Here is a 25,635-nt window from a genome sequence, read left to right as displayed (position 1 = left end):
AGTACATGCACAGTACATGCACAAGACATGCACAGTACACGCACAAGACATGCACAGTACACACTGCACGAGCATACTAACATAAATCGAAACACAAAAATTAATTAATTTAGGGGCGAATCACATTTTTAAGTGCCTTATGCAAACATACGAAGGCGCATACCTGGCCTCTGGAAATAGAACACGTGTAAATGTCCATTTCTTCATCCGTTGAAATGTATTATACGTTGATATCTGCAGAAAGGTCTGAAAATAGGCTAAAATCACGTTAATAATAGTAATTTTGCATAACTCTCCATCTGGCCCCTAAGAGCACTTGTTATTGTCACATTATTTAAGAAAATTCCTCCCTACAGACCCCAGGGGAAATAGCCCAATTTTTTTTCTTTATTGTAGTTGAGAGAATTTGGGGATATACCATCATCCTTTACTACAATTAAACCAACTGATGCATTTCCGGAGTCTTACAACTGAAATACGTGGAAATTGAAAGAAACTGACCTTGCCCTGCATTTCTTTGTCTAAAAAGATATGATTTGTTACTTTAAAACAAAGTAGCCTGCCCACAATCTAAAGGAAACCCCTATCCTACAAACCTAGTTTGAACTGTATCACACTTAAGTCTGAGAGTTTCAGGACACTGACTTGAAAAGTCAAAAGATTCTTAAATCGAAATTCCCACAGAGACATTTCCATAGGTAAAACAAGTTTACCTCAAATAATTCTAAGTCGGGTTAGATATTTGATAAACGTTTCGTGGGATGTTCCATCCTTGTACAATATGTGAACAAAAATCAGCGGAATGTTAGTACAACTAAAATTCGTAAAACTTAGTGGTATGACCAAACTAATGCGGCAAAAAATAGTATCTGAGAGAAGAAAATGAACCGCTCTTCAAATACAATATTGAAACTAACTGATGCCGCCAAAACAGTTACCATACTGAACGCAGAACAAGAGCGTTCTTCAGTAGTTTCGACATTACTTCCACAGAGTTTTCAATTGTCACATCGCGCCCAGGGTAATCTATGTCGTGGATCGGCCTGGAGATCTTCCTACATCTTCGATCAAAGGATAGTGCAAGCTTAGCCTCATTTACAGAAACTTTTGATTAAAAAAAATACAATTAAATTCAGGCAACGATTTTCTGAGTTCTTATTTGTTCACTACGGCGATTCTGATGACCTAATTTCACGCCTTTAGAAGCACCATGCGATAAAATTACTAAGGAGATCTACAAAGCATGTAAATTACCTATTTGTAACGACATCACTGGTTCCCTTTCAACTCTGCGCATTCTGAACAACTACTAAACAAGTAATGGAACCCTTTTGTGTCATAGGCGTCTTTCCACCTAATGTATTCTTGGCTCTTGACTAGAGCCTTCCTTTGTTGAGCAAATCCCTTAGTAAATTCTGTACCTTTTCAGGCTCCAAAGTGTTACCGCGTCCTAAAGCACTTAAAATTCCCCACAATTTGGCGTTAATCTGGGTGTGCAAGTCAATTCGTAAAATTAAACAATTTTTCGCGCGCAAAACACTCAAAAAACAATTTTAGTCCTAAACCGAAAAACACTAAATTTTCCACTACACGCCTTTGCGTTAACTTTATGTCATGTTTCTGGTAATTTTTCAAAATAATATTCTTAAACCTAACTGTTTTGTGAAAAATAACTCCTATTTGTCACTACCGAATAATACCTTACACTGCCAGAGGTCTGCGCTTTATTTTCTTAATTTCTGAGAAATTTGCGATGTGAACAAAAGCTACTTTTTTTCGGCGCCACTTTCCCGAATTGGTGCAGAAGAGCTTATGATACCACTTAGCAAAGATTTAAAGGATTAAATATGATTTTCGTGCAGTTGCCGCCTCGATGAAAAAAAATTAATAAAGCTCTGAGTAAGAAATCGCGCTGAGATTGAATTAAGCATGTTTGTAGCTATGTGAGGAGCAGATGCTGCTGAACTCTTCAAGAGATCCTTACTTGAAACAGTTGGAACTGTTAAAAAATATTATATTTTTGACCTGACTTTGATTTAGTAAAAAGAATCATAAGAAAGTAGTTTGGCACTATTTGTCGTTTTCTAAATCGATCGAATTAAAACCGCCTCTCAAATAATTAGACAAAGGAATTTTCTTTATGCAAATTCATACTATTGTTTTAAAACTATTTTCATTTTTGATTTATTTTTACACTCACATCGACAAAACAGAAATCTTAGTAAAAAATTCCCTCTATGATTCATAACCCTTACCACTACAGCATGATTGTTGGTTACTGTTTGCCTTGTTCCGCTCGATTTCCGTGTTATACCTTTTTCCGCCGAAAGAAAACTAGCGACTGAGAGGGAAATCACTTCGTAAACAAAACTGTCTTCCAATTATTGTTTCAGGAAATTGAAATTAGAAAGTCACACGGTACTCTGAGGAGGGAATGAAATTTACAAATAGTGTAATTTGGATGATTGAAAAAAACATTGCTTGCTTTACTGAGGGGTTTACGGTTCTGCCTTTTTCTTTTTTCTATTAGCAAAATTGATATTAAATGTGGACTGAAACTTTGGCCTTTATAACGATAAAAATATACTTTTTGCTTGCCAGTAAATTCTTCACAGTACTTTTATTGGATTTCCGCCTCAACTTAGATTCCCATTCCCGGCGGTCCTTGCATGCCAAGTGCCTCTGTAACTCGATGAGAAAGCATTTAAATTGAATGCAAGATTTCCTCCTTTCGGAAAAGAGTCGGGACACAAATTATTGCAACTTGGAAACACAATCTTCTTTATTGATATTGTTCAGACGAGAACATTTGTACTTCTTGCTCACTGATTATAAGAGAAAACCACTTTGTGAATTGAAAACTTAAGTTTTGTTTTTCTATTTTGAATGCCTGACCACTTTCTGCAGAAGAAATAGAAAAGAATAGTGCTTTTTAAATCTTATAATTTGAGCTTCACAATCAAATATTCAAATGGTTCAATTTGAGATCCGAATTTGCACCATCAAATTGAAAGCACTTGAAATCTAACACGAGTCTGATATAAGCGACGCCTGAAAACAGGTGACATCTATCACAACATTTTACCATAGAGTTTCCAAGAGCAAAAAGCGTCAGCCTCTATGCCACTGACGCTTCAAACAAAAATTCCTTTATGTGCTTATTTTGTTTGTGAGGAATATCCATTTTAAGTTCAAAAATTGCTTGCACGAAGGAAAAAACAGTGTGAAACATGTACAAAGGGATCCAGAGTTAGGTGACGAGCACTCAAGAATTGCTTTTCATTAACTTGTTTAGATAAAGGTGTCTTCCAAGCTTATTCAATTAGAAAATAGACAAGAGATTAGTTTGAGGGGAAAGGATTTATATCTCTACGCGGATATCACTAGTAGGTTAATAAAATTGACAAAGCTCTGCTTAATGATATGACATCATACTGGTTACGGAAATAGAGGTTTTAGTTTTATCTTAGAAAAAAAAAGTATGGAATTTATGCAGCGGGGTGATAAACTTGTTTTTCACGATGCACCGCAAATTTACCTAATTTTGTGGCCGATTTTAGGCTGACGCTATAGCGCACGCGCAGACGCCCACTAATATCGTCATGAAAAGTAATCATTTGTTGAAAGTGCTAATGCAATCGGATTAAGCGATAACTACCAATAAAAACACTACAGCTGATCTCAAATACAGTGTGAAGATTGGTCATTAGCGGGAATGAGCGAGAACCTGCCCCCTGACGGGCCAGGACTCAACTAACACACAAGAGCAATCTTAACTAGGCTTTTGCACGGAAATTGACCACAAATAAACTGATATGTTTCCAAACATGTATAAAATGAAAGAATGTGGTTTCTATCTTGTGTTGCTTTCTAATACTTGCATTTTTTTTCCTTTTTCAAGTCAATAGTTTTAGAAGCGTGTTTGTTGTAAGTAGGAAGCTTTAACTTCAAACAGAGCTCACAGTTAGAAGTTGTTCCCATCTTATCTTTTCCTGTATAATATTTGAAATGGTAGAAATTAAATAAGCATGTTCTCTTATCGGGAATTTCAAAAAGTCAAAATGAAATCTCGAGGAATTGAATTCTTCTAAAATAATTTATTTTATTTCGGTCGCCCTTATTACAAGAAAGGAACAAAACATCACAATGTTTTGATGCAATATTATTCCCACTTGGCAGATGACCTCTCGTGAAGGCTGAGACATAAACATTCATCTGTGAAGTCTGGCATTTTTGAACAAGTAGATAAGTCTCGTAGATATGGAAATACCAATGTGTTTTTCACATCTTGTATGATCATTCTGATCGATATCAATCGAGTATCTAGCCCTATCCTAGTTAGTTATCTACCATTATTAGTTCTGTCAAATCATTTATCTAAGAAATTTCTCGCCCACATGAGCCATCTCCCGCAATGTTGAACCCGTTTGTCGCATTGCCACCTGCTGGCGATCGCTGTGCCGACCAATTCTGCTCAATTTCAGTTAATTGCCTGATATAGTTGCTAATTTTAATAATCAAGCGGCTATTGTTTCATTTATTTGACCCACACTTAATTGATACAAGCACCACAACGCACGCCGGAACTGCTTTGCATTCACACAAAAGGTGATGTGGGCAACTCAATGAATATATTGCGGTCTGTTGAACGATCGCGACCCAGAAGATCCATAAACATACAGAAGTTAAGGTGGTATTGTAAGCTCGAACTGGTAACTCGTCATTTTATCACTCTAAGGGTAAGTTATATATAATCGCACCATAAGAACATTCCTTAAGCCACAAAGTTTAGGAACACTATGTCGAATTTTTTCTTCGAAAAAAAATAAACGTTAAAATGTGACAAATATTTTAAAATTAAAAAGGAACTATATTTTGACCACAAATCTGAGCCACAAGTCAATGGAAAACGAAACATTTGCTTTAACTATAACTTTTTAAAGCCATAACTGTTTCTTTCTTTTTGACAGCATTATTGTTGCCCTTCAAAAATCGTTTTTACCAAAAATGTTTTCCCCCCCCGATGAAAATCGTAAGCTTTGATATCTAGACTTTTACACTTTGAAAGCGATTGTGAATCTTGTTCCTCCTCTGAGCATGAAAACGACTCTCTTCAGAATTGTTTAAAGATGAACTTATATCAACCCTTTAAAGTCTTATCAACGCCCGCCATGTAAAACGCCTATTGATAACTTTCTGAGAATACCAGCTCAAACAGCCGAAATTGATTGAAGAAACTTCTACGTAGCTTATTTTGTGTGTTAACAACGTTTGCTATGACTTTGATAGCAACTCCGTGATCGATAAGAAAGATAAGAGGCAGCACGAGTGAGCTTAAAAAAAAAAAAGCGTTTGATTTCTTCATGTAAAATATTTTAACTTGCTGAACAGAGGACAATATAAGAACTTTTTTTTTCATTTTGCTTTCAAATAAAAGAGTTATTTTCCTCTAGAATTGGAATAGGAACTTAATATTTGATCCCAGCGGAAAAATAATTTCAAGCTGTTATAAAGGCGTCTGTTTTACCGAGGTTGTTTTCGAAACTTGGGTGTTATGCCCTTGTCAAAACTAAAAGAAAGAAAATTCATTTCGAAAGGGTCAGTTAGACGTCTAGCATGTCCATGATGGCTCAGAGATCAAATCATAAAATACATCTGCTAATTTTTTAATCTCGTTCTGAGAAACATGGGTGTTATAACGTTTTATTTTTAAAAAACACTTCGAAACTTCGAGAAGTGTTTGGTCTCCTTAATAAAATATTTATGTCCCGTATGTTTTCGCTCGCGTCAGAGAATCGGCACTTGGCATCTGGTCTATTCAGCTGGCTGTACAAGGCAATAATTCTTCCAATTTATGTTAAATCTTCTATGTTGTAGAATTAATGAACCTCCAACGGAAAGATAAGGCGTATTATCTTGGCTCCACCCTCAGATACATAAAAATTTATTGTGAAAAGTGAAAAAAAATTCCCGTGATAGAGCCTAAACTTTTCATCCGAGGACAGAATCTTTAGCTTTGATTCCCTCAGGCGGGAAGGGTCAAAGGTTTGCGTTAGTTATGTCTATTTCCAAAAAGAAATTAAAGTAAGAAAGTTATTTTCCACCAGCTTCAAACATGATTGATTTTGCTAGTATTTTCACTTATAGGAAATGAGTCATGCATAAATTGTCTGAAGTTATAATTTGAGTTTTTTTCAACAATGAAGTACAAGAATATTACATTATAACAATACAAAAGGTGACACAGGGTTTCGTTGATTTTTTTTGACATTTTATGCATTTAGCCAATAGAACAGGGGGAAAACTTTCTAGCTTCAAAAACAATTCAGTATTGCTTGGGTTTTGTTCGGAGAATGTTTTTCCAATTCTGTCAAATATTCAATTTTTGCTAAAATATGATTCATCTTCTGGTGTTCTGTCTGGTATATGCAAGGTTGATTTACAAATATTTTTTTTAAATTTGTTGACAGAAAAATCTTTAATTGAAACATCAAAAACATTTTGTACCGAAACATGCGGTCAAAGCTGAGTTCAAAAGATAGCTTACAAAACCTTGAGTTTACCAGTTTGTTTTACGTCAAAGAGATCAAGAAGCTTTGCTACTTTATCGAAGCCAAAAAGGCTTTAATTCAACTATAATTGTTTACTACAGCATTGCAATGTTTGGCTTTAGAATTTGGTGACAGGTTTAACCTAGTTTCTTATTCATCAGATTTTTTAAGCGTGTAATATCAAATGTTTGTGCCAAACTTCGAAGTTTCTTTCTTTTCCCTCTTCCCTCTTCCTTCCCTCTCTTCCACTTTCTTGACTAAGTCTGGATTTAGTTGTGTGCACTTTGATAGTTTGGCTGAGGGCCAGCAGCTTGAAATAATCATTGAAATAATCTTTGTGGTATCTTACAGAAACACGTCGGCTACAAGTAATCAAGATGTCAGTATCAAATACTTTCATACTAGCAGTGTTTTGCTGTCATCTCTTGCTTGTTCATGCAAAAGCGCTGGAAGACAGCACAAAGGAAGCTGCTGACGAGAATGATGTCCCTGCTTTTGCCGAAGGAAAATTTACGAGATCCTTGGAGAATGATCCACAATACTGGAAAGGACGTTTTTCTGACATTGTGGGTGAATTAAGCGATCCTCAGTATTGGAAGGGCCGGTTTAGTCATGACCAATACTGGCGAGGTCGTTTCGCAGATACTGGATCTGAAATGGATAAGAGAGAGCCTCAGTATTGGAAGGGCCGATTCAGTAGAGGAGAGGAGGAACAACAGCTGCGGTCTGCAGTCCCCGGACGGTTTGGAAGAAATTTCCAAGGCCGCTTTGGAAGGAATTTCCAAGGCCGTTTTGGGAGAAATTTTCAAGGCCGTTTCGGACGTGAATTACAGGGTCGTTTCGGTCGAGATGAAATACAGGGACGATTTGGCAGAGAGGATCTCCAAGGTCGCTTTGGACGGGACGACATGCAGGGCCGTTTTGGCAGAGAAGAGGAAGACCAGGGTCGTTTCGGACGTGACTTCATCCAAGGCCGTTTTGGACGAGAAGACCAAGGTCGCTTCGGACGGGAAGATGACCAAGGCCGTTTTGGTCGCGATTCGATCCAGGGCCGATTTGGACGCGAAGAACTTGACCAAGGGCGATTTGGACGTGAAGAACTTGACCAAGGGCGATTTGGACGTGAAGAACTTGACCAAGGGCGATTTGGACGTGACGAAATTGTTGAGGATGAAGATCAAGGACGATTTGGTCGCGAAGAGGACAGCGATGATCTCCTTGTAAAGTTAGAGAATAAACTGGAGGAAGACCACGATGCCAAACGTGAAGTTGCAAGCAGTCTAGACGAATCCAAGGATAAAACCTCGGAGTCTTAACAATGGAATTATTTGGTAAGTTTCAGAAATACTAGGATACTTAAAGTAGGGCGATTTAACACGACGCTTAGTGCTTAGCGCGCTACAATTGGGATCGAATGCTCTGAGTTCGAGCTGTGGCCAGGTCATTGTGTTGTCTTCTTGTGCAACTTACGTTCACGGTACCTCTCTCAACCCATGAAAATGAAAAAGAATTGAAAAACACTTCAGGAAACTTAAAAATGAGCATGGGAGGATTAACAGCAGTGGACTGGCATCCTATCTGGGCGGTGGGAGATGGGGGTAACAGGAAATAACAGCGTGGGCTACTCAGCACCTCATACGTGACACTTTTTCAGTTAAATGATTAGAAAGCGTGAAAGGCGAAACGTGCACCAAGTTAACACAGTTATTTCGGCCTTAGTTAGGCATCAACATGGTAAAACATCACATCGCTCAACCTCTGCAATCGGAGTGATTTTGGTTGTAGGCTCGTTTTAATTGTTACGGATTGCCTCACCAAAATCATGTTTCAATTAGTCTTTTGATAGAATATAGGTTCGCGTTAATTGTTTAGCACACAGCAATTCTTTGTAGACCATTGGTCTTGCTTTCGTGGCTGATCACCAAAGAACCAATGAGCATGAAGTACAGCATGAGATGAGCTACCATTGTTTTCAAAATTTTCCTAAATAGGAAGGCTCACCTTCAGAATTACTTTGGAAAGATTCTTAACCCTTTAACTCCCAGACCAAATTTGTAATTCCCCTTATTGTCAACCATACAATTCTTATAATGTTACTTCAGAGAATTTAATATTGGATCAACTAATTTTCCCCCAAATTGATATTTTTCTTTATTCTCATCACTTATCTGGTTGATATTATATTGATATTGTAAGGAGAAATTCTGTCTTGGTCACTCATGGGAATTAAAGGGTTAAAGTGCTTTTGTCCTGAGGGCTGGACATAAATTTTAAAGCTGGGGGCTTAAGTGAACTATCTATTCCCGGCATGTTATTGAATTTTGCTCTCAAACTTTCATAAAAGCTGGTGTATCCTAGCAACATCATGCTGTGTTAAAAGCATCCTAAGGGTCACTAATTTTTGACAGCTCTTATGTCTTGGTTACTGAGTTATCATCAACCAGCTTGCTTCCAACTCCAAAACAATGATGGCACAGTTTTTTCTTTTCGTTTCGTTCTAGCACCAGCTGATTGGTTCACAATGTAAGTCGAAACTTTCGACGCGCTTAGAGATCTTTCGGCAGGTGTGCCAAGATGTCGTTATTTTCTTTTCGACGTTTGAAAATCATTATCTTGAAGTCTTTTTTCACCTCACAATGCCGATTCAGCCTAAGTTATAAAACAATTATATCATGCCCTAAAAAGGTAAGAAGATTTAAACTGACAATCCTGTTGAATTCTATTTGCAGGAATTTGAATAAAATGGCAGAAGAGAGAAAGAGTTCTATAAAACTTTACCACAGCTGCATATAAATAGCAATTGATGTAGAAGAAAGTTATTTCTTGAGTCATATACAGATTAATTGCACTCTCACAGTGACTCCCTCGTTTTCCTTTCATTGTACAAATCACTCTTGTGTGCTTGCAGGTTGACGTTTCTTTCACCAAAATCATTCTATAGATGTCAGTTACGTACAAGCTTGTTAATGCTACGTAGTTTTCAAGAGAGTGAAACAAGTTAAGTTTAAGTATATCTAGATTATGAGTGAATTAAAGAGGTCAATAAAATGTGAAAACAAGTTGGTGTGTGAAACGAATGTACACGTTTGAAAGTTCCTCTGAGGAAAATCGGCACACTCAAGGTTATCACGTGGGATTGTTAATGAAATGAAACCTTAAAAACTCAGATCCGAAGATTTTTTTTGTCAGCAGATTCACCAAATGGTCATTGAAAGATTCTATGGAAATCAGTCAAAACGCCTAATAACGTGAATTGTATGTAATGTTCAGTCCATCTTCCTTACCGCTCTCTCAATCTCGTTCCTGCAGTGATTTTCGGGAACTTTCCACTTAGCCAAAACCACTGGTTTGAAATTGCGGGAAGAATTTGCTTCTTCATTCAGACCCAAGTCCTTGCTTTCTCTTTCGAATGCCAAGATCCAACGGCAATATCCAAGGTGGATGTTTTTGTTTGTGATTCAATTTTATGCCCATCATTATCTTCATGTTTGGCTTAAAAATGTCTGATTGTTTCCCTCTATGTGGAGATGTTTTAGCCCTTTAAATTGCCTCCTACTTATATGACCTTCTTTCACTGAGAGAAGTTTACTCAGCATCGAATTTCTAGCGGGGAAAATGTAGCGCAACGAATAAGGTATCATATCGTGTAAATGTGAGAGGAGTAAATTTCTCTTCAAACTCGACCCTTTGGTACCATGCAACTGGAGTACCTCGAAAGTTTTGCCGAGTGTGCGAGACAATTCCGACCAAAGAGCGTCCTTTAGGTTAAAGACCTTTAGGTCAGGAACATAGGAAACCAAGAGAGGAGAGATCAAAAATGGTGAGAAAGGTTCGGGAATGCAATAATCTTTTAATAAAGATTTAGATATATGAAAATTCACATATTTGCACTGCGGTGGAAAGATGAAATTAGAAGATCCTCGCAGCTAAGAACACTACTGAAACTAGTAGTTGTAAGTAGGACCTGAAAAAAATTTCAGGCCCGTACGGGATTTGAACCCATGACCTCTGCGATACCGGTGCAGCGCTCTACCAATTGAGCTAACAAGCCAACTGGGAGCTGGTCAATGAATTGGGTACAAATAAACATCCGAGTGAATGAAGATTTAGATATATGAAAATTCACATATTTGCACTGCGGTGGAAAGATGAAATTAGAAGATCCTCGCAGCTAAGAACACTACTGAAACTAGTAGTTGTAAGTAGGACCTGAAAAAATTTCAGGCCCGTACGGGATTTGAACCCATGACCTCTGCGATACCGGTGCAGCGCTCTACCAATTGAGCTAACAAGCCAACTGGGAGCTGGTCAATGAATTGGGTACAAATAAACATCCGAGTGAATGAAGATTTAGATATATGAAAATTCACATATTTGCACTGCGGTGGAAAGATGAAATTAGAAGATCCTCGCAGCTAAGAACACTACTGAAACTAGTAGTTGTAAGTAGGACCTGAAAAAAATTTCAGGCCCGTACGGGATTTGAACCCATGACCTCTGCGATACCGGTGCAGCGCTCTACCAATTGAGCTAACAAGCCAACTGGGAGCTGGTCAATGAATTGGGTACAAATAAAATTTGTACCCAATTCATTGACCAGCTCCCAGTTGGCTTGTTAGCTCAATTGGTAGAGCGCTGCACCGGTATCGCAGAGGTCATGGGTTCAAATCCCGTACGGGCCTGAAATTTTTTTCAGGTCCTACTTACAACTACTAGTTTCAGTAGTGTTCTTAGCTGCGAGGATCTTCTAATTTCATCTTTTAATAATCTATCTGCAGCGTTTGGGAAAATGGGTGGGAGACGAAAGACACGGGTGTGGAGGAAGAAAAATGGGGTAAAGGAAGGGGGAGATTTTTACTCCCAGTCTCCCAATTCAAAGAGTTCAAGAGGAAATTCCCAATGACTGTTTTTGGGGTGAGGTTTCAAAAAGAAGAACTGCCACGAGCAAGGCTCACTGATGTCTCAAGTTCAACTGCATAACAACTTAGTAAGAACGTGTCTTCTGTAAATATTTTGAGAACCACTTTGAGAATTTTATGAAAAATAATAATTTTATTCTATATCTTCATCATCGAGGTCTAGGTCATCCAGGTCTTGAAAAAGTGATTCATCTACCTTTACTTCACCTTAAAATAAAAAAAAAAAGCAACAAAATTATGAAAATGGAGGAAACATTTGCAGCTAATGGGTTCAATAGAACTGATGGGCTTTGGCCATGTATTACAAAATAACTTTTTTTGGCATCTTGATCATTGATATGAATCCATTGCTAGAAAATTTCAGAGTGAAAAATTGTAGACAACTTACTTTCTAAGAAGGCAGCATCTGAGTCTCTCATTGAGTCATCTTGTTCAAAGAGTTGTCTCCCTAAAGCAAAACACACCAAAAGAAGATTATCCACCAGTCTGGACATGTTTACTTTTGTTTCATGAGTCAACCAGACTTTCACAAAAGTGACACGTGTGTTGAATTTTCACAGACCTCAACAATAATGACATGATATTATATAAATAGGGTTTGGTCTCACAATGGTCTTTAGATACCACCTAAGGTTACCCACAGGTTGCCTTTAAAATTCACTGGTTCCTGTTTATAATCCCAGTTGAAGATGGCACTGTGAGGATTTTATGTCATACCCAGAAATGCAACATAATAACCTATCACAGGCAACCTCATTCCCAAGGTGCCAGAAAAAAGACACCCTGCAGGAACTAGGTTTGTGAGTAAAATTTAATGACTGAAAATTAGACAGCTAAAATTAGACACTAACTACCCAACTAATGAAATATAACAATGAGAATGATAAGAGAACATCTTGAGTAAGTTATTTTAATCAGAAAAACTCAATAAACTGCAAAAAAACTACAAGAGCATTTTATGATTCTAGACAAAAATTCACCAAAATTCTCACAGACCATAATTTTTCAAGAGCTAACTTAGTTAGTCTGTTGTGAAAATGTCTCTAATGTAATCCTAAAGACACCTTACCTGTGAGTTTTCCTTTAAGCATTTCATTTTTATTCTCTTTAGTCTGCATCATTTCCTGTTCAAAAGCTCTTCTCCAGGCCACAAATGTTTCCAGTGTTACTGGGGTCCCTGAGAATTTGTTTTTCTCTGCCTCCTCTGCTTCTTTTTCCTTTCTCAACTTCTCATCTTCTTTTTCATTTTTTAATTTATCGGCGAATGTGTTGAGTTTTTCTTGTGCAGCTGATACTAAAGTGAAAATCATTGCCATCCCTAGGTTTTCTTGTGCCTATATGAGATTAATGATTGCCCATAAATTATAACTGCTGGCAAAACATTTTCTACCTTCATGGGTTTACTTTCAATTTCCCATATCTACTAACTGGTTGTTTTAGTTAAGAGTGGACATAATTTTGAAGCAAAAAATTCAACCAAGGATGGTTACTTTCCAAATTTGAGCCACACATTCAAATGCAATAATTGTAGAGTTTACTTGCTCCAAGAGCCATTTGACTCTGAAAAGATCAGTCATCAAGACTTATTACTGCACTTCTTTCTGTGGCAGATCACAAATATGTCAACTCTCCTGATCAGGGAATCTCCCTGGTACTCAATGGATCTTCTAGTTCCCTCATAGAGTTTGCTAAATCAACTGGATAGATGCTATTTCGCATTATCTTTGTAGGCAAAAGTGCATCACCTCTTGTTCTAAGTACTCTCTAAGTCCCTCAGCATCTGAATTATCCATCCCTTCAAACAATGGCACTTCAATAACAGGGGGCTCATCTGGATATGTGTTTACATAAGTGAACTGTAAAGTGGCACAAACTGAAACAAGAACATGTTGAGTAGTTACTGCTTTACTTACCACATATTTAAGTGTATTTAAGTATCAGTTCCAATAATCCAGGCAATGTGTAGTTCCAGTAACTATCCATACTAATCACATTAAAGATCAGCTGAAATTACAAAGGTTGGGCCAAGTTTTTCAAAGAATTACATGGAAAGCTAAAATGGATTTTCCAAAGAGGCCAGGAGCTCAAAGCAGAAAATTAACTTTAGTCAGGACATGGAAATTTTCTAAGGTTTCTAACAAAATGAAAAAAATAAGATGAATAGAATTTGCAACAAACTCAAACCAGTACATCACTTCTGCTGCTGAAAAGAGAAGTGTACCTGTATCATATGGAACACATTTTTACAAGCCAGATTAATTTTGTTTTGGTTTTCTTTTCAATATTCACTAATTGGCAACTCCATGACAGCAGTCACACTGCCAAAGTATTAAATTATTTGTCAAGCACAGTAATGCTTCTCCAGGGATTCAATTTTGCTATGTTATGATTACCTCTACAGTCCTCATCTTCTGGTTTTTCAGGTTCACTAGCAATTGAAACTTGAAAACAACATGGATCACTTTCAATCTCTAAGAGAGGAAATAGAAGAATGTAATGTTCATCTGGTTATGCTAATTTCAGAATACATCCTCGTTAAACTCCTAAGATCTGATTGTTGATTCTCCCCTCTAGCTGCTACACATTTCCTTGTAAATTAGTTATGAGAACTTGGTGCTAGATCAAGATAGCAACTTCTACCTGATAAGTTTGAATATTCTCATAACCTGTTTGCTGAATAATGTATGGATATCTAGGGAGAAGTTTCATGTTAATCACCTTTTAGAGTTAAAAGGTTAAACACTCTGACTTAATGGGATGATATGTACTGTATATACATTAGAGAAAAACAAGAAATACAATAATAAATTCAAATCAACATCAGTATCAGAGCAACTGCACACCTACCCCTCCCCTAAACTAACATTAACCCTATCTTGTCATCAGTTGGCTATTATTGAGGTAGGAGAGGGGTAGGTCTGCAATTGCTCTGATACTGACAGTGATCCATAAACTCTTCCTTTTTTAAACAGGAGTGACCAAAGAGGAAATTCTCAAAACCAGATTTATTTATCTGTAAGAAGAGAGGTGACGAGAAGTAATATGATGATCAACTAAGGGATATTGTTTGATTTAACTGCTGAAATAATAAGAGATGTGGGACAGAACTTTATTTGGGTTCACTTCTCGTAATTTAAGAGGGCTGGCCTTTCTCTTTGAAAGAGAACTGCATGTATTTAAAGGAAAGTTTTCTTAATCCGCGATGTGTATTTTCAAGTATTTTGTCTCTAAGATCCCATTTAAAGATTGATGAGTATGCAAAAATCCTAGCATAGAAATATAAGAAAAATGGGAGAATCCGTACCGATCATGTAATCGAAAAAATCGAATGAACAGATAATCAGAACATAAACCTCTTATTTTTGCCAGACGAATTCTTCGATTGCGACTAAACTCATTCTGGTGAGGATATCTTACTTACGAGTAAATTCTTCCGGGTATATGGAACTTAGAGCTTCAAGTTCCAGATCTTGTTCTTCTTTGTGGTCTGTCATGACTGGAAAACCTCAGAATTCTCAGTTCTCCGAAATAATTAAAAACTAAATAATAAGTCGTTCACATGTTTCAGACTTGGAAAAAATTCATAGTTCATCCGCCATTTTGGATTTTTTGGCGACATGTGCAAGCCTCGATTTAAAGTCTCTAGGAATTTTCTACAGGGGAGGTATTCTAAAAGCGCCCTTCAGATAGTTAATCCCTCGCCCATTACTTCCTCCAGGGTCAGTTTGACTGTAACTAAATCTTAAAAGTCAAACTCTAAATAAGTTTAGGTATTTTTTTCCCCAATTTTGTACCTTAATGTATTAAAAGGTGTCAGCATTGGCATCGAGGTTACTGTTCTTTCCCCCACACAGTAAGGTCTTGTTATAACTCTCCCATAATGCACTGCAGGGATTCTTGTCCTTGCATATGGCGATTTTTGTCATGACGGTGGAACTTCGACGAAAAAACTAGCTGAAATTTCCCTCTTAAAATGGCAGAAAATGAAGAAGGTAACCACCAGATTAGCGTTAAATAATTTCAGTTTGTAGTAAGCTAAGTCATATTTGCATTTGTTTCAGGAAACAAGCGAAAAAGTGACGAGGAACTGGATGTCAGCGAGATTGCTCCAAAACGAGTAAGCACGCCTTCTGTCCCTTGTTTTCCGTTTTATAGCGAAACTACGTATTAAACAAAGAATAAATGCAAAAATAGTTTTATAAGAACGAAATTCTTTACAGGCGCGGCTAGATGTGCAGGATCTAAAGGACCTGTCGAAAGAAGACATTTTGGAAAGGTGAGTGTCCAAGTGACAGCTGAATTCAGTTAGTAATGCATGATGAAGCTTTGAAATACGGAACTGATGATCGGTGCTAATTGCACTTAATTTCTTACTTAAACTTCTGCATATACATAGCATCCAATTAATGGAAAACTGTACATCTATTCTAGCCATTTTTGAGAAGAAATCTGCACACTTACCTTGTGCACTAATTCGTCCTGATTGCGGCGGAAAAAAATGCGAAGAGCAATCACAACTTCTTTATCTATATTTAGGAGATCAATTTATGTTATCTTGTTGCTCTTATATAAAGCATTTGATCGATTTAATGAACTATAAACGAATGTTAGGATACACCTGTGATTACAATTTCCCTCTTACGTAGATTTCAAAGAAATAACTCATTTTCCTTTTACTTTTATTAAATCTAAACTATGCGTTGCAAAACTTTGCCTTCCCTTAGCTAAACCGCTCGATTTATACCCCATTTTCACCAAAGTTTAAACATTTCTTAAAGCTGTTTTGTAAACACTGTTGAAAATAGTGGCAGCTTAAACTGATATTAGTGGACGTCAAATTAAGTAAAATTCAAAGTAAAAGTTAGGGACTCCTTGAAACTCAGTTTTTCAGGCCTCTGTTTCTTATTTTCATTCAGTGAAATCCGTTTAGCTTAGCATGTTTTGCCATAGAAAATGGGGTAAAAAGGTAAACAAGTTCATGTACTCTTGAGGTGTGAAAAAACGTTGCTTTTGTTCGCAATTTAATTATTCCCAACATTTTGTTGAAAGTACAAAAGGCACATCCTTACATCTCAACTTGAAAGCTTATGCTGATTTATTTTCAGCAAATATTTTTCCTTTGAACAGTCTTTGTTGCCAATTTATATGAAGCCTAACTCAGTTGGACTTTCATTGTGTGAACCAAGCATTTGAAGTCAATGGCAAGAGATCTCTTATGTTTATTAGTATTTTGATCACCACATTGGTTGATTACTTACAGTCAGTCTGTCTCACTCAAGTTTCCTCACTGTACTTCGTAGGGGAATGTAGTTTTGTGCAAAGGTGAACATTTTGAACAGGAAATTGCTTTTGAAAGAATGGAATTAGTTTTGAAATTGAGACACAACACATGGTTTGGTACATTGTCACCAAGAATAAAATGACATTCAAGTGAAAGCATTATAGTATCTACAGAATTACCACTATTGTACGGGAAACAGCTAAATATTACATACTTGTTGACTAAATGGAAGGACAGGATAAGAAATATTTAGCTTGAGGTCTGTACATCTCGGCTGAAAGCCAAATATTTTCCCATCCGGTTTGACCTAATCAGTTAATGATCAATTAATCATACACCTACTACTCATTCTCTTTCTTTTATTCCTGTGTCTGCTTTCTATTTATGAACTACTGGTAGAGTGGTGTGGCTTTTTTTCTTTCCTAGTTGCACCATTGTGTTTGGCTTCTATATGACACTTCTTTTTCATTGAAGTTTCTCTATGAATGCATTTCAGTAGAATAGCTCATTTCTGATATCTGAAGATTCAGCTTCACAAAATAATGTTCACTACAAGGCTTTAAACCTCACAAACCCTCTGGTTGATATCTTGGTGCTTGGTGATGTAAAATATTGTTCAACTCTGAATTTTAAAAGAGTAAGAGTAAACTGAAAAGTGTTGATGGTAGTAAAGGAAAAAAAGATTTTTTGAGTAGAGTAATAACAATTTGATGTAAATTATGAGACACCTTCCTTGATAGTAATCTGTGTCAAGAGTTTCCTGGTGAAAACATGTTAAGTATACTTTTCAGTTGAAGATAACAAGGCAATGAGTAACATTTTCTAATGAAGTTTTGCAAGCAATTTTATTTACAGTTATATTTTGTCTTCAGGGTGAAGGAGTTGGTTGATTATGTTGATGAGCTGGAAAAGAAGCAAAATGGAGAACAAGCAAGTAGTAAGTGTTGTTTTTCTCTTTAACTTGAATGTTATCAAAATAGGGGAAAGTAAAGGAAACCAAAGGAAACTGAGTCATATCATGTTGAGTTTGTGTTTACCATTCATTCTGCTCAGTAGACAGTGCATATTGCATAAGGGCTTAAATTTCTTTACCCCTTTTAGTCCATGTGTATTGAGCAACCTGTTGCTTTGTACTTTTTTTTGTCAAAAGGGGCTTTTTCATTGACTATGTGAGCTCCACACCCCAGATCTCAGACTACCCTCTGAAATACCAGAGAAAATGGCTGCCACAGTGAACACACAGACCACTGCCAAAATGATTTAAACTTCACAAAGTTGCATGTTAAATAATATACTTTCCCCTTGTCAAATTTTATTTCAACTTGAGCATCAGGCTCTCTCAAAAAAATTCTAAAGCTAGAGAACTGATTCGACTTCATGATGTACAGTGAGTCATTAGCAAGGGTGCCTTCAGCTTTGAAAGTATATATCAGTATGATGACTCTTTTTTGCACTCCTTTTCCATCATAATCATGTAAAAAGCTTTTCCTCAAATACAACACTAAAAAACAGGTCACAAATTTCTCCTCAACAAAAGGAATCCTAAACTTTCTGACACGGGTCAATTTTGAATTTCCCAGCCATTGCCACATCGTGACATGTCACAAGGCACAGCAATTTTTTCTTTTTTGCGAGACAAGAGCAAGGACAAACCAATTTTTTCGCCTAATTGAAAAATTTCACTTTTAACATATTCATATGCATATTTGTTCTTTGATTTTGCAAACTTTTGCTCCAAGCGAGTTATAAGGGAGCAAACTTTGCAGAGGAGATTGTTTTGGTCTTCTGCAGGCGAGTCTGCAGGATGTAAATATTTCCCCAGAGTCATGAAGTGGTACTTTGGGATTGTTTTTTTGAAGCCTTCAACTCCAGTAAACTTGTCAGAATCCCAGTACATTGCCAGCTGAGGAAGTTCATGGATTCCAATGAGAATGTTCAGCCCGAGATAGGCTGAAATTTCTGCTCGGGTTGTTGTGAACATTTGATCCCCTTTCGAATGAGCTTATGCAACTGTTTATTGGACAATTTCATCAATGTAAGCATCGTCAATAAGTAGATTGAAGAAATCTTTGGCAGTTGCATTTTTTTCCCAGATCTCTGGTTGGGCCATGATGAATGGAGAATTGCTTAACATTAATCTGTTGCAATGTGCTAGACCATTGAAGAGCATTTGGTTGGCTTTCTTCAGTGGCAGATTCTTCATTGCTACTTTCGTCACTTTCTTCTTCTTCGTCACTAGTGTATAGCTCAACATCAGAATCGCTTCCCCTTTCTTGTGACCGTAGGTTGAAAAAGTCTTTCCTGTTATCATCCACATTGCGAAGTAAGTTTTGTTCTTGCCGTGCTTGATGAGCTTGTTGCATTTTTTCAATTCCTTTGATGGACTTCTTGCTCTTCATCAGATGACAATTGACTTTCATCAATTCTTCCAGAAGCCATATCTAAGACCAAAACGTGTTTTTGAAAAACTTGTGAAAAATCACACAGTGAATGTGGAATAGTGAGTTTGGTCCCAAATGAAAGCCTGAACTCTGGATTCAATATCTTTACAATAATCCTCCTTGCTGTCTACTATGCATTTCTTTAATGTTAGTTCCAAAAATTTGGTGTTGGATCCAATAAAAATCTTGCTGTTGGTGTTTTTCTTCATTCCCATTACTTTCTGCTAGATATTTATTGTTATTGAAGGGAGAAATTGTGTCTTGTTTCTTCCTGGGTTATGAGATCCAAGGCCTAGCCCTGGTCAGGGTCCTTGTGAAGTGGTTCTGAGCTCCATGAAGACACTTAATCGGAATCATGTCAAAATATATAGTTGCTTTCACTTAATTATGATAGCTAATGTACTAGTATTTTTAACAAGATATTTTAATTTTATCAACTGAGTTGATAATGTAAATTAGCCACTGTGAAGAGTTTCTGAGCTGATGTTTCAAGTGTTAGACCTTTGTCAAAGTGAATGAGTATTTTTGGTGACAGTTTATCATTTTCTTATTTAAAGAAGAACTTGCTGGGCTCTTGGAGACAGGAGAGAAGCTTAAACAACAGCAGCAAGAATCCACAAGGCGCGAGAATGTGTTAGTGATGAGGCTGGCCACAAAGGAACAAGAAATGCAAGACCTACTGGTGAGGACTACAGAAAACAAGGCTTCATTCATAATGCACTGTACAACCACCGCTTGTATGGGGTAGTTTTTTTGCACATTCAAAAGAGACACTGCGTAAACTCATGGTCAAGTGTCTGACTGGGATGGAGTGGTACGGGAGGGACACAACCTTCAGTGGTAACAGACAATTGTCATTTGTTGATCCATAGCAACCAGAGAGCAGTTAAGAACTGTCCTGGAACATTTGTGAAGACTTGCATGTATTCTTCACATTTGATGAACGGTTTCGATAAACTCAAGGAACTGAATTATAAACACTACCAAAAAAGCATCCATAAACATTAAGGTACAAGCAGTATAATTATATTTTTTTTTTATCAGAGGAACAATTTAGACATTTGATCAGTTACTGATATACATGTACTTGGATTGCTTGCACCTTATATTTGGTAACTACATGTACATGTACATGTATACTTAAACTTGTCTACTAAGGCCACCTTGTTCATAAGGGCAGGCTCTATCACAGTGCTTCAGTAATGCATGCTCATTAGTCTGAGTGAAAACTTGGTATTATGGCAGTTGTTGAAACAGCCAGCTTGTTCTGCCCTTAGGTGGCTGTTGTACAGAGGCTAGATTATAAAACCCAAATTGAGTTTATTGCAAGGAAGAAAGAAAAATTCTAACTCATGGTGTTTGTCGTTGAGAGGCTTACAAACATCAAGTTACCGTGGTTTTTTGGTATGCTGAAAATGGTGGCAGTGAACAATACAAGACTCTGTCAAAGCTGGTGAGAAATGTGCTTGGTCCCCACAAAATTATGAACTAAAAAAATAGACGAGGCACCACATTTGAAATTTCAAAATCATATCTACATAAGTTGTAAACTGCGGCCCAATAGCCAAGTGCTTATACAATTTTGTAAGGGGTTTTAGAAGGGCTCATAAATGGGGGGCTTACATCTGAGGATGCTTTTAACCCAAACAGAAAAAGGGCTTCAAAATAAGCTATAGCATTGCTGATCAAAATATGTTTTGCTGGTTTTCAAGTAAGTTTCAAAACACCATAAAAAAAATTGAATTCATTTAAAAACTAACAACTCAAAACAATCTGGAACATAACAAAATGGCAGTTCAGACCTTTCCCTTGAATGTCATCTGTATTCTCCTGCCATAAAAATTTACAGCAGAGTTTGAACTTACAATGTATTTGGGTTTTATCTCTAGAATGGGAATTCTCATAAGAAAAATGATTGACTTCTCATTGTTACTGCAAAGTGTATTTTATTAGAGGAATCATTCCCAATTATGAACCAGAGTTTCTTTTGTTCCGCTCATTTAATTTTAAGCACACTCAAAGTTCATCACACCATTAGCATTGTTTCAGTGATCCAATGACTTTTGATCTTGGTTAAGTCTCGCTCATTTTCTAATCTACATGTAAGGCCTGCAAACACTTCCACTTTGTCTTAAGAAGGTTTTTACTCATGTAAGTACTTGTATGTGGTTTGGATAAAGTACAGCGCATGTGCACAGGTCACAAATACATTGTAGGAAATGAGTAAGCTTGCTTTGATAAAAAACAAAATTTATGCCTGCTGTAAGTTTAAAATATACTGGTAATTATGTTTGAATGCATACCTTCTGCCCCATTGTTGTTTTTTAACAAAAAAAACTCAACTCAAAGTATCAATGGATACTCTACACACTTTTTGTTGGTCTGAACAAAATTGTGTACAATGTTCGTTCCAGTTTGTCAGATGATATCAAAGTTTTAAAGGATGGAGATTGTGTTGCGCAGTTAGACTATTTCAGGACCCCTCATTTATGATTAAGTAGGGCATTTGATATTCCTTTAACCTTTTAACTCCCAGAAGTGTTCAACATGTAACTTCTCCCCTCAATTTCCATATATTTTCCAGCAAACAGGTAACGAGAAGACTAACACATCAGATACAACTTATCTTGATCTGACGAGGAAATCTGTAACAGCTAGAGAGGAAAATTGACAGTCAGAACTTGGGAGTCAAAGGGTTAAACCCTGCTCTTAATGATCTTAATCACCATGCATCCTTTTCTACAAAACATTCCCTTCAGCAAAAAGTTTTTCTTTAGTGGTTAGGTTTATAGGAGATTGATAGGAACAGCATTTTAGGCTTTCTTTCTTTTGCGTGTAGGACATCAAATTCAATACTAACACTACTTAAAGCACCCAGTTACAAGGGAGAGAGTATGAAGGATAATAGAGTAAAAAATTAGTTAGAGCTTAGAATTGTCATGGTAGGTTAGTGTCATTGTTGCATCCTTGTAGTAATCTACCACTTTGTTCAGTGCTTGAAAAGCGAGGGCAGATGGAAAGGTAGTCACATCACAGTGTACTAGTTACTCGTGCAGGTTCAAAGTGAAAAGTGGAAGGCGGGCAACGAGGCAAACATTTGTTATTTGTTATCCGCAGACGCAAATCCACGATTTAAAACAAGCTCAAAATCCATCCTCGATCCAGCTTCGCTCCACCCTACTTGATCCCGCGGTTAATTTGTTGTTTCAACGAATGAAAACGGACTTGGACTCTGAAAAAGAGAAACTGGAACAAGCTCAGAACGACCTGAATGCGTGGAAGTTTACCCCTGACAGGTGATGGGAAATTCCTTTGCTTAACTTTTGAATGTAGCCTCTGTAAAGATCCGACTATTTCAGCGGTGGTTGAAAAGTATTGGCGACCAACCTTGCTGTCATAGAGACGGTCATTTAATCCAAAAGCTGTGGAGCCGTACAATGTTTTTAACTTTCTGGAGAACAAGTACCTTTTCGGCAAGACCTTGTTGTGGTCTTAAAATTTCGTTGGCGTCTGCGACCATACAACAGTGCTCATTAAAAACTTAGTACAAGGTCTTCGCAAATCCATCTGTGCCGTGCTCGTTGTGATCGTGGAAAACTTTGAAGGTTATCGCATTGCACACTACCATTTTCATACAGTGAATAGTTTAGAATCGGCGTGTAGATAAGAGAAACCCACGTAACGTTATTGAAAATGTTTTGTGACATCAACAAAGTAAGACCGAGATGGAGAGGTCATTTGAGCATTAAATGTAACTAATATATCAAATTGTAGGTAATTAAGAACGATTAGACTGTAAAAGGTCATGGAAATTCTGGAATTTTAAAACCCCGATAGAGTGCGAACCCTGTGTGCAAGTTCCTGAGCGAACATTGAACTTCGCGAACATCCATTGTTTGAAAACCACACCCAAGAACTGTTTTGGCATGAGGTTTTCGGCAGTTATGTCTCTCCACATCTGTCTGTGTTGGTATCATTATGCTCTCATATTGAAAATAATACCTGTTCTTCCTACTGCTTTGAAGGCAGCGTGGTGTACAAATTATTTTAATTTCACATTTTCGGCTGTCATATTTCTGATACTTTGAACTGTTTTTTTTTTCTTTTGTAGTGTCACGGGAAAGAAACTGATGGCAAAATGCCGCATGCTGATTCAGGAAAACCAGGAGCTTGGTAGCAAGTTATCTCAGGGAAGAGTGGCGCAACTGGAAGCTGAACTTGCTCTTCAGAAGAAATACAGCGACGAGTTAAAAGGCAGTCAGGATGGTGAGTGCGAAAATGAGCTGATTATTCATCACTATTCCCGAATTTCCCTATACTGTGGTGTCGTTTAGATTGAGAGGAGGTGCCGCAAAGGGCAGCGTCTTACAGTGTGGTGGCATTCGTCACGAAGTGTCACGATTGAATGCTTTCTTGAGTAACTGCTCATTAAACGGTGTTTCTTCTTGTGATGTGGTAAAAAAAATCTCCTTGTTCTCCCATTTTAGAGTTGAATGACTTCGTCATCCAGTTAGATGAGGAAGTTGAAGGCATGCAGTCAACCATCTTAACACTTCAGCATCAATTAAAAGACTGCAAACAGCTATTATCTCAATCACAGGAGAACGTGAAGACTTACGAAGATAAACTAAAGACCTCAGAAAAGTTGCTCGCTGAAATGCGACAGCAAAACTCGCCTGTCAGCGTCAAGTTAGAGGACCAAGATGAGCATGTGCAAGCGCAGGCGCAAACGCAAGGGCAAACGCAGTCATCGCAGGCGCATTCTTGGACCGATAGCGCTGAATGCGCGACAGGCGATACAACATCCCCGGTTGCCGCGAAAAGCGAAGAAAGCAAAGAAAGCGAAGAAAGGATACTGCTTAGCGCATCAGTAACTGTCCCGGCTATGAAACCCGCGAGCGTTCCCTCTGCGTTTTCTATCAGCCAGTTATTGGCAACTGACTCGAACCCTGGGAAGGAGAATAAAACCGAGCATGCGCAAGACAATTTAGAGAACGGCGGGAGTAACCATGAAAGCTCGCCATCTGAACCTATTGACATGGGCGAGTCCCCTCTTGTCGCGGCAATGGGAGTGGTGGAAAGAATTGGGAGTGAGCCAAACACTTTCAATGGGGAGGTGACGGGTTAAATTGCGCTTTCCTATCCCGTATTACCCTCCATTAGTCTAAGTTTTAGCCCACCCCTACCCCACCCCAACATTAGTAGACAGTCATCGTTCATCTTCTGATGTGCATAAAGCGCATGAGAAGCAGGTCTTTCTTATAGGACGTTTTGATGTCGTAAATTATTAATAAATATGTCTTCTTTTTTGCATCACCTGTTTTCTGTCGAGTACTATATATGGAGATTCGGACAGCTAAATCTTCTTCATGGAAAATCTAGAAAGTCGTAGAGTTCCACTATATTATTTCCAGCATAGAAAAATCATTATTTTAGTATGGATCGTGGGAAGTCAAGGGAATGTTGGAAAGTGTTACTTTATTTACTCTGTGTATTCTAAGGATAAAAAAGCAAGGAGAACATGATCGAACGACCTTCGCACAATTTTGAATCAAACTTCAAAAACGTAATGTACTTAAAACATCAAGAAAGCCGTACGAAAGGACATGGTAATCCACGAGAAATGCAGAACAAAGTCACCTAGCTTTACCCTCTAGCTAGCTGTAACACTTGCTAGCTGATGAGCCGATGCAAAGTCGAAGGGGATTTAGGGGGTTTGAAAGGACGTTTAGCGCACGAAGAGCCCTTCCTTAAGGGTGTGTAAAACTACCAAGAACGATCATTGGCAATAGTGAGCACAATATTTTCAACAGAATTCATACCGGCGCAGTTTAAGCATAACACAGTGGCCTTTGCTTTGGGCCATTCTTCCGCATGCGATAAAAGGGTGTTTCCTCGGTTGGAGGAGTAAGGCGATGACCTACAGAGAAGACCATCAATACCAACTACTTTCGCATTAGTCCTTGGGCTAAAATTTCCACATGGTGCAAGAAGAATTGCATATTCCTGCGAACAAAATTAAGTCTCGAGGAACCTTCAAATGTTGTTCAATCAAACTTCCAACGGAGAATGCTAAAAAAATTTAGAAGTCCTGTTGAATTCCCTTTGAGGGGTGATTTTGTTAATTTTCATTAATGAACACAAATCTCTACTTAATCGTGACAACGCGTAATCACGAAAACTACATGCATCCATTATATCACACAAACATTATTTCTGTACTTAAAGTAATGTAGCTATCAACACTAAGAAAAAGGTCAGGAAAAGAAGAGGAAAGAAGTATATGTTATAAACATGCCTCCTTCCCCGGAACTACCCAGGGAGGCTTTTGTTCTCACTTGCATTACAACTCACCCTTTTTACCACGCCTTAATCTTACTAAAGTCCTGGAACAAGGAACAGAAACACCACCATCCGTTACCATCGACGATTACGAGCTCGAA

At 37.6% G+C, this 25,635-nt stretch overlaps 3 protein-coding genes and 1 pseudogene across 4 annotated transcripts; 2 read left to right on the top strand and 2 right to left on the bottom strand.

The window, feature by feature from the left end:
- Nucleotides 1–4,606: 4,606 nt before the first annotated feature.
- LOC131779947 (antho-RFamide neuropeptides type 2) lies at nucleotides 4,607–9,611 on the top strand. Its single transcript, XM_059096567.2, has 3 exons — nucleotides 4,607–4,739; nucleotides 6,903–7,882; nucleotides 9,281–9,611. Exon 2 carries the CDS (start codon nucleotides 6,929–6,931, stop codon nucleotides 7,865–7,867), a length of 939 nt encoding a protein of 312 aa, XP_058952550.2. The 5' UTR covers nucleotides 4,607–4,739; nucleotides 6,903–6,928; the 3' UTR covers nucleotides 7,868–7,882; nucleotides 9,281–9,611.
- A 1,972-nt stretch (nucleotides 9,612–11,583) lies between these two features.
- LOC131780363 (RWD domain-containing protein 1) lies at nucleotides 11,584–15,075 on the bottom strand. Its single transcript, XM_059096981.2, has 6 exons — nucleotides 14,892–15,075; nucleotides 13,864–13,941; nucleotides 13,216–13,343; nucleotides 12,540–12,804; nucleotides 11,859–11,918; nucleotides 11,584–11,677 (listed from the first exon to the last, which is right to left on the bottom strand). Exons 1-6 carry the CDS (start codon nucleotides 14,962–14,964, stop codon nucleotides 11,604–11,606), a joined length of 678 nt encoding a protein of 225 aa, XP_058952964.1. The 5' UTR covers nucleotides 14,965–15,075; the 3' UTR covers nucleotides 11,584–11,603.
- A 294-nt stretch (nucleotides 15,076–15,369) lies between these two features.
- On the top strand, nucleotides 15,370–24,498 carry LOC131780118 (pre-mRNA-splicing regulator WTAP). Of its 2 annotated transcripts, none has more exons than XM_059096753.2 (8): nucleotides 15,370–15,462; nucleotides 15,532–15,587; nucleotides 15,691–15,746; nucleotides 17,624–17,688; nucleotides 19,753–19,874; nucleotides 22,310–22,488; nucleotides 23,304–23,458; nucleotides 23,680–24,498. In XM_059096753.2, the coding sequence occupies exons 1-8, from the start codon at nucleotides 15,444–15,446 to the stop codon at nucleotides 24,318–24,320; spliced, it is 1,293 nt and encodes a 430-aa protein (XP_058952736.1). In that variant the 5' UTR covers nucleotides 15,370–15,443; the 3' UTR covers nucleotides 24,321–24,498. The 2 variants fall into 2 exon arrangements, with proteins under 2 accessions (XP_058952736.1, XP_058952728.1); XM_059096745.2 differs by having other exon boundaries at nucleotides 19,750–19,874.
- Nucleotides 18,313–19,171, bottom strand: LOC136283293 (piggyBac transposable element-derived protein 5-like; annotated as a pseudogene).
- Nucleotides 24,499–25,635: the final 1,137 nt, after the last annotated feature.

Source organism: Pocillopora verrucosa, chromosome 9, assembly GCF_036669915.1.
Source record: "Pocillopora verrucosa isolate sample1 chromosome 9, ASM3666991v2, whole genome shotgun sequence".
Classification (NCBI taxonomy): Eukaryota; Metazoa; Cnidaria; class Anthozoa; order Scleractinia; family Pocilloporidae; genus Pocillopora; species Pocillopora verrucosa.
The sequence above is the reverse complement of the archived record's forward strand: the minus strand, read 5'-3'. Positions and strand labels throughout refer to the sequence as shown.

What these genes read in the sequence shown, in the direction of transcription:
- LOC131780363 (XM_059096981.2), bottom strand. Translation starts at nt 14,964, where the DNA reads ATGACAGACCACAAAGAAGAACAAGATCTGGAACTTGAAGCTCTAAGT. An exon ending in GAGAGTACTTAGAACAAGAG is followed by an intron (nt 12,805 to 13,215) that starts GTGATGCACTTT and finishes AATCTCATATAG; the next exon opens with GCACAAGAAAACCTAGGGAT. An exon ending in GCTTAAAGGAAAACTCACAG is followed by an intron (nt 11,919 to 12,539) that starts GTAAGGTGTCTT and finishes GTTTTGCTTTAG; the next exon opens with GGAGACAACTCTTTGAACAA.
- LOC131780118 (XM_059096745.2), top strand. An exon ending in AAGAAATGCAAGACCTACTG is followed by an intron (nt 19,875 to 22,309) that starts GTGAGGACTACA and finishes TGTTATCCGCAG; the next exon opens with ACGCAAATCCACGATTTAAA. An exon ending in GTTAAAAGGCAGTCAGGATG is followed by an intron (nt 23,459 to 23,679) that starts GTGAGTGCGAAA and finishes CTCCCATTTTAG; the next exon opens with AGTTGAATGACTTCGTCATC.
- LOC131779947 (XM_059096567.2), top strand. Translation starts at nt 6,929, where the DNA reads ATGTCAGTATCAAATACTTTCATACTAGCAGTGTTTTGCTGTCATCTC.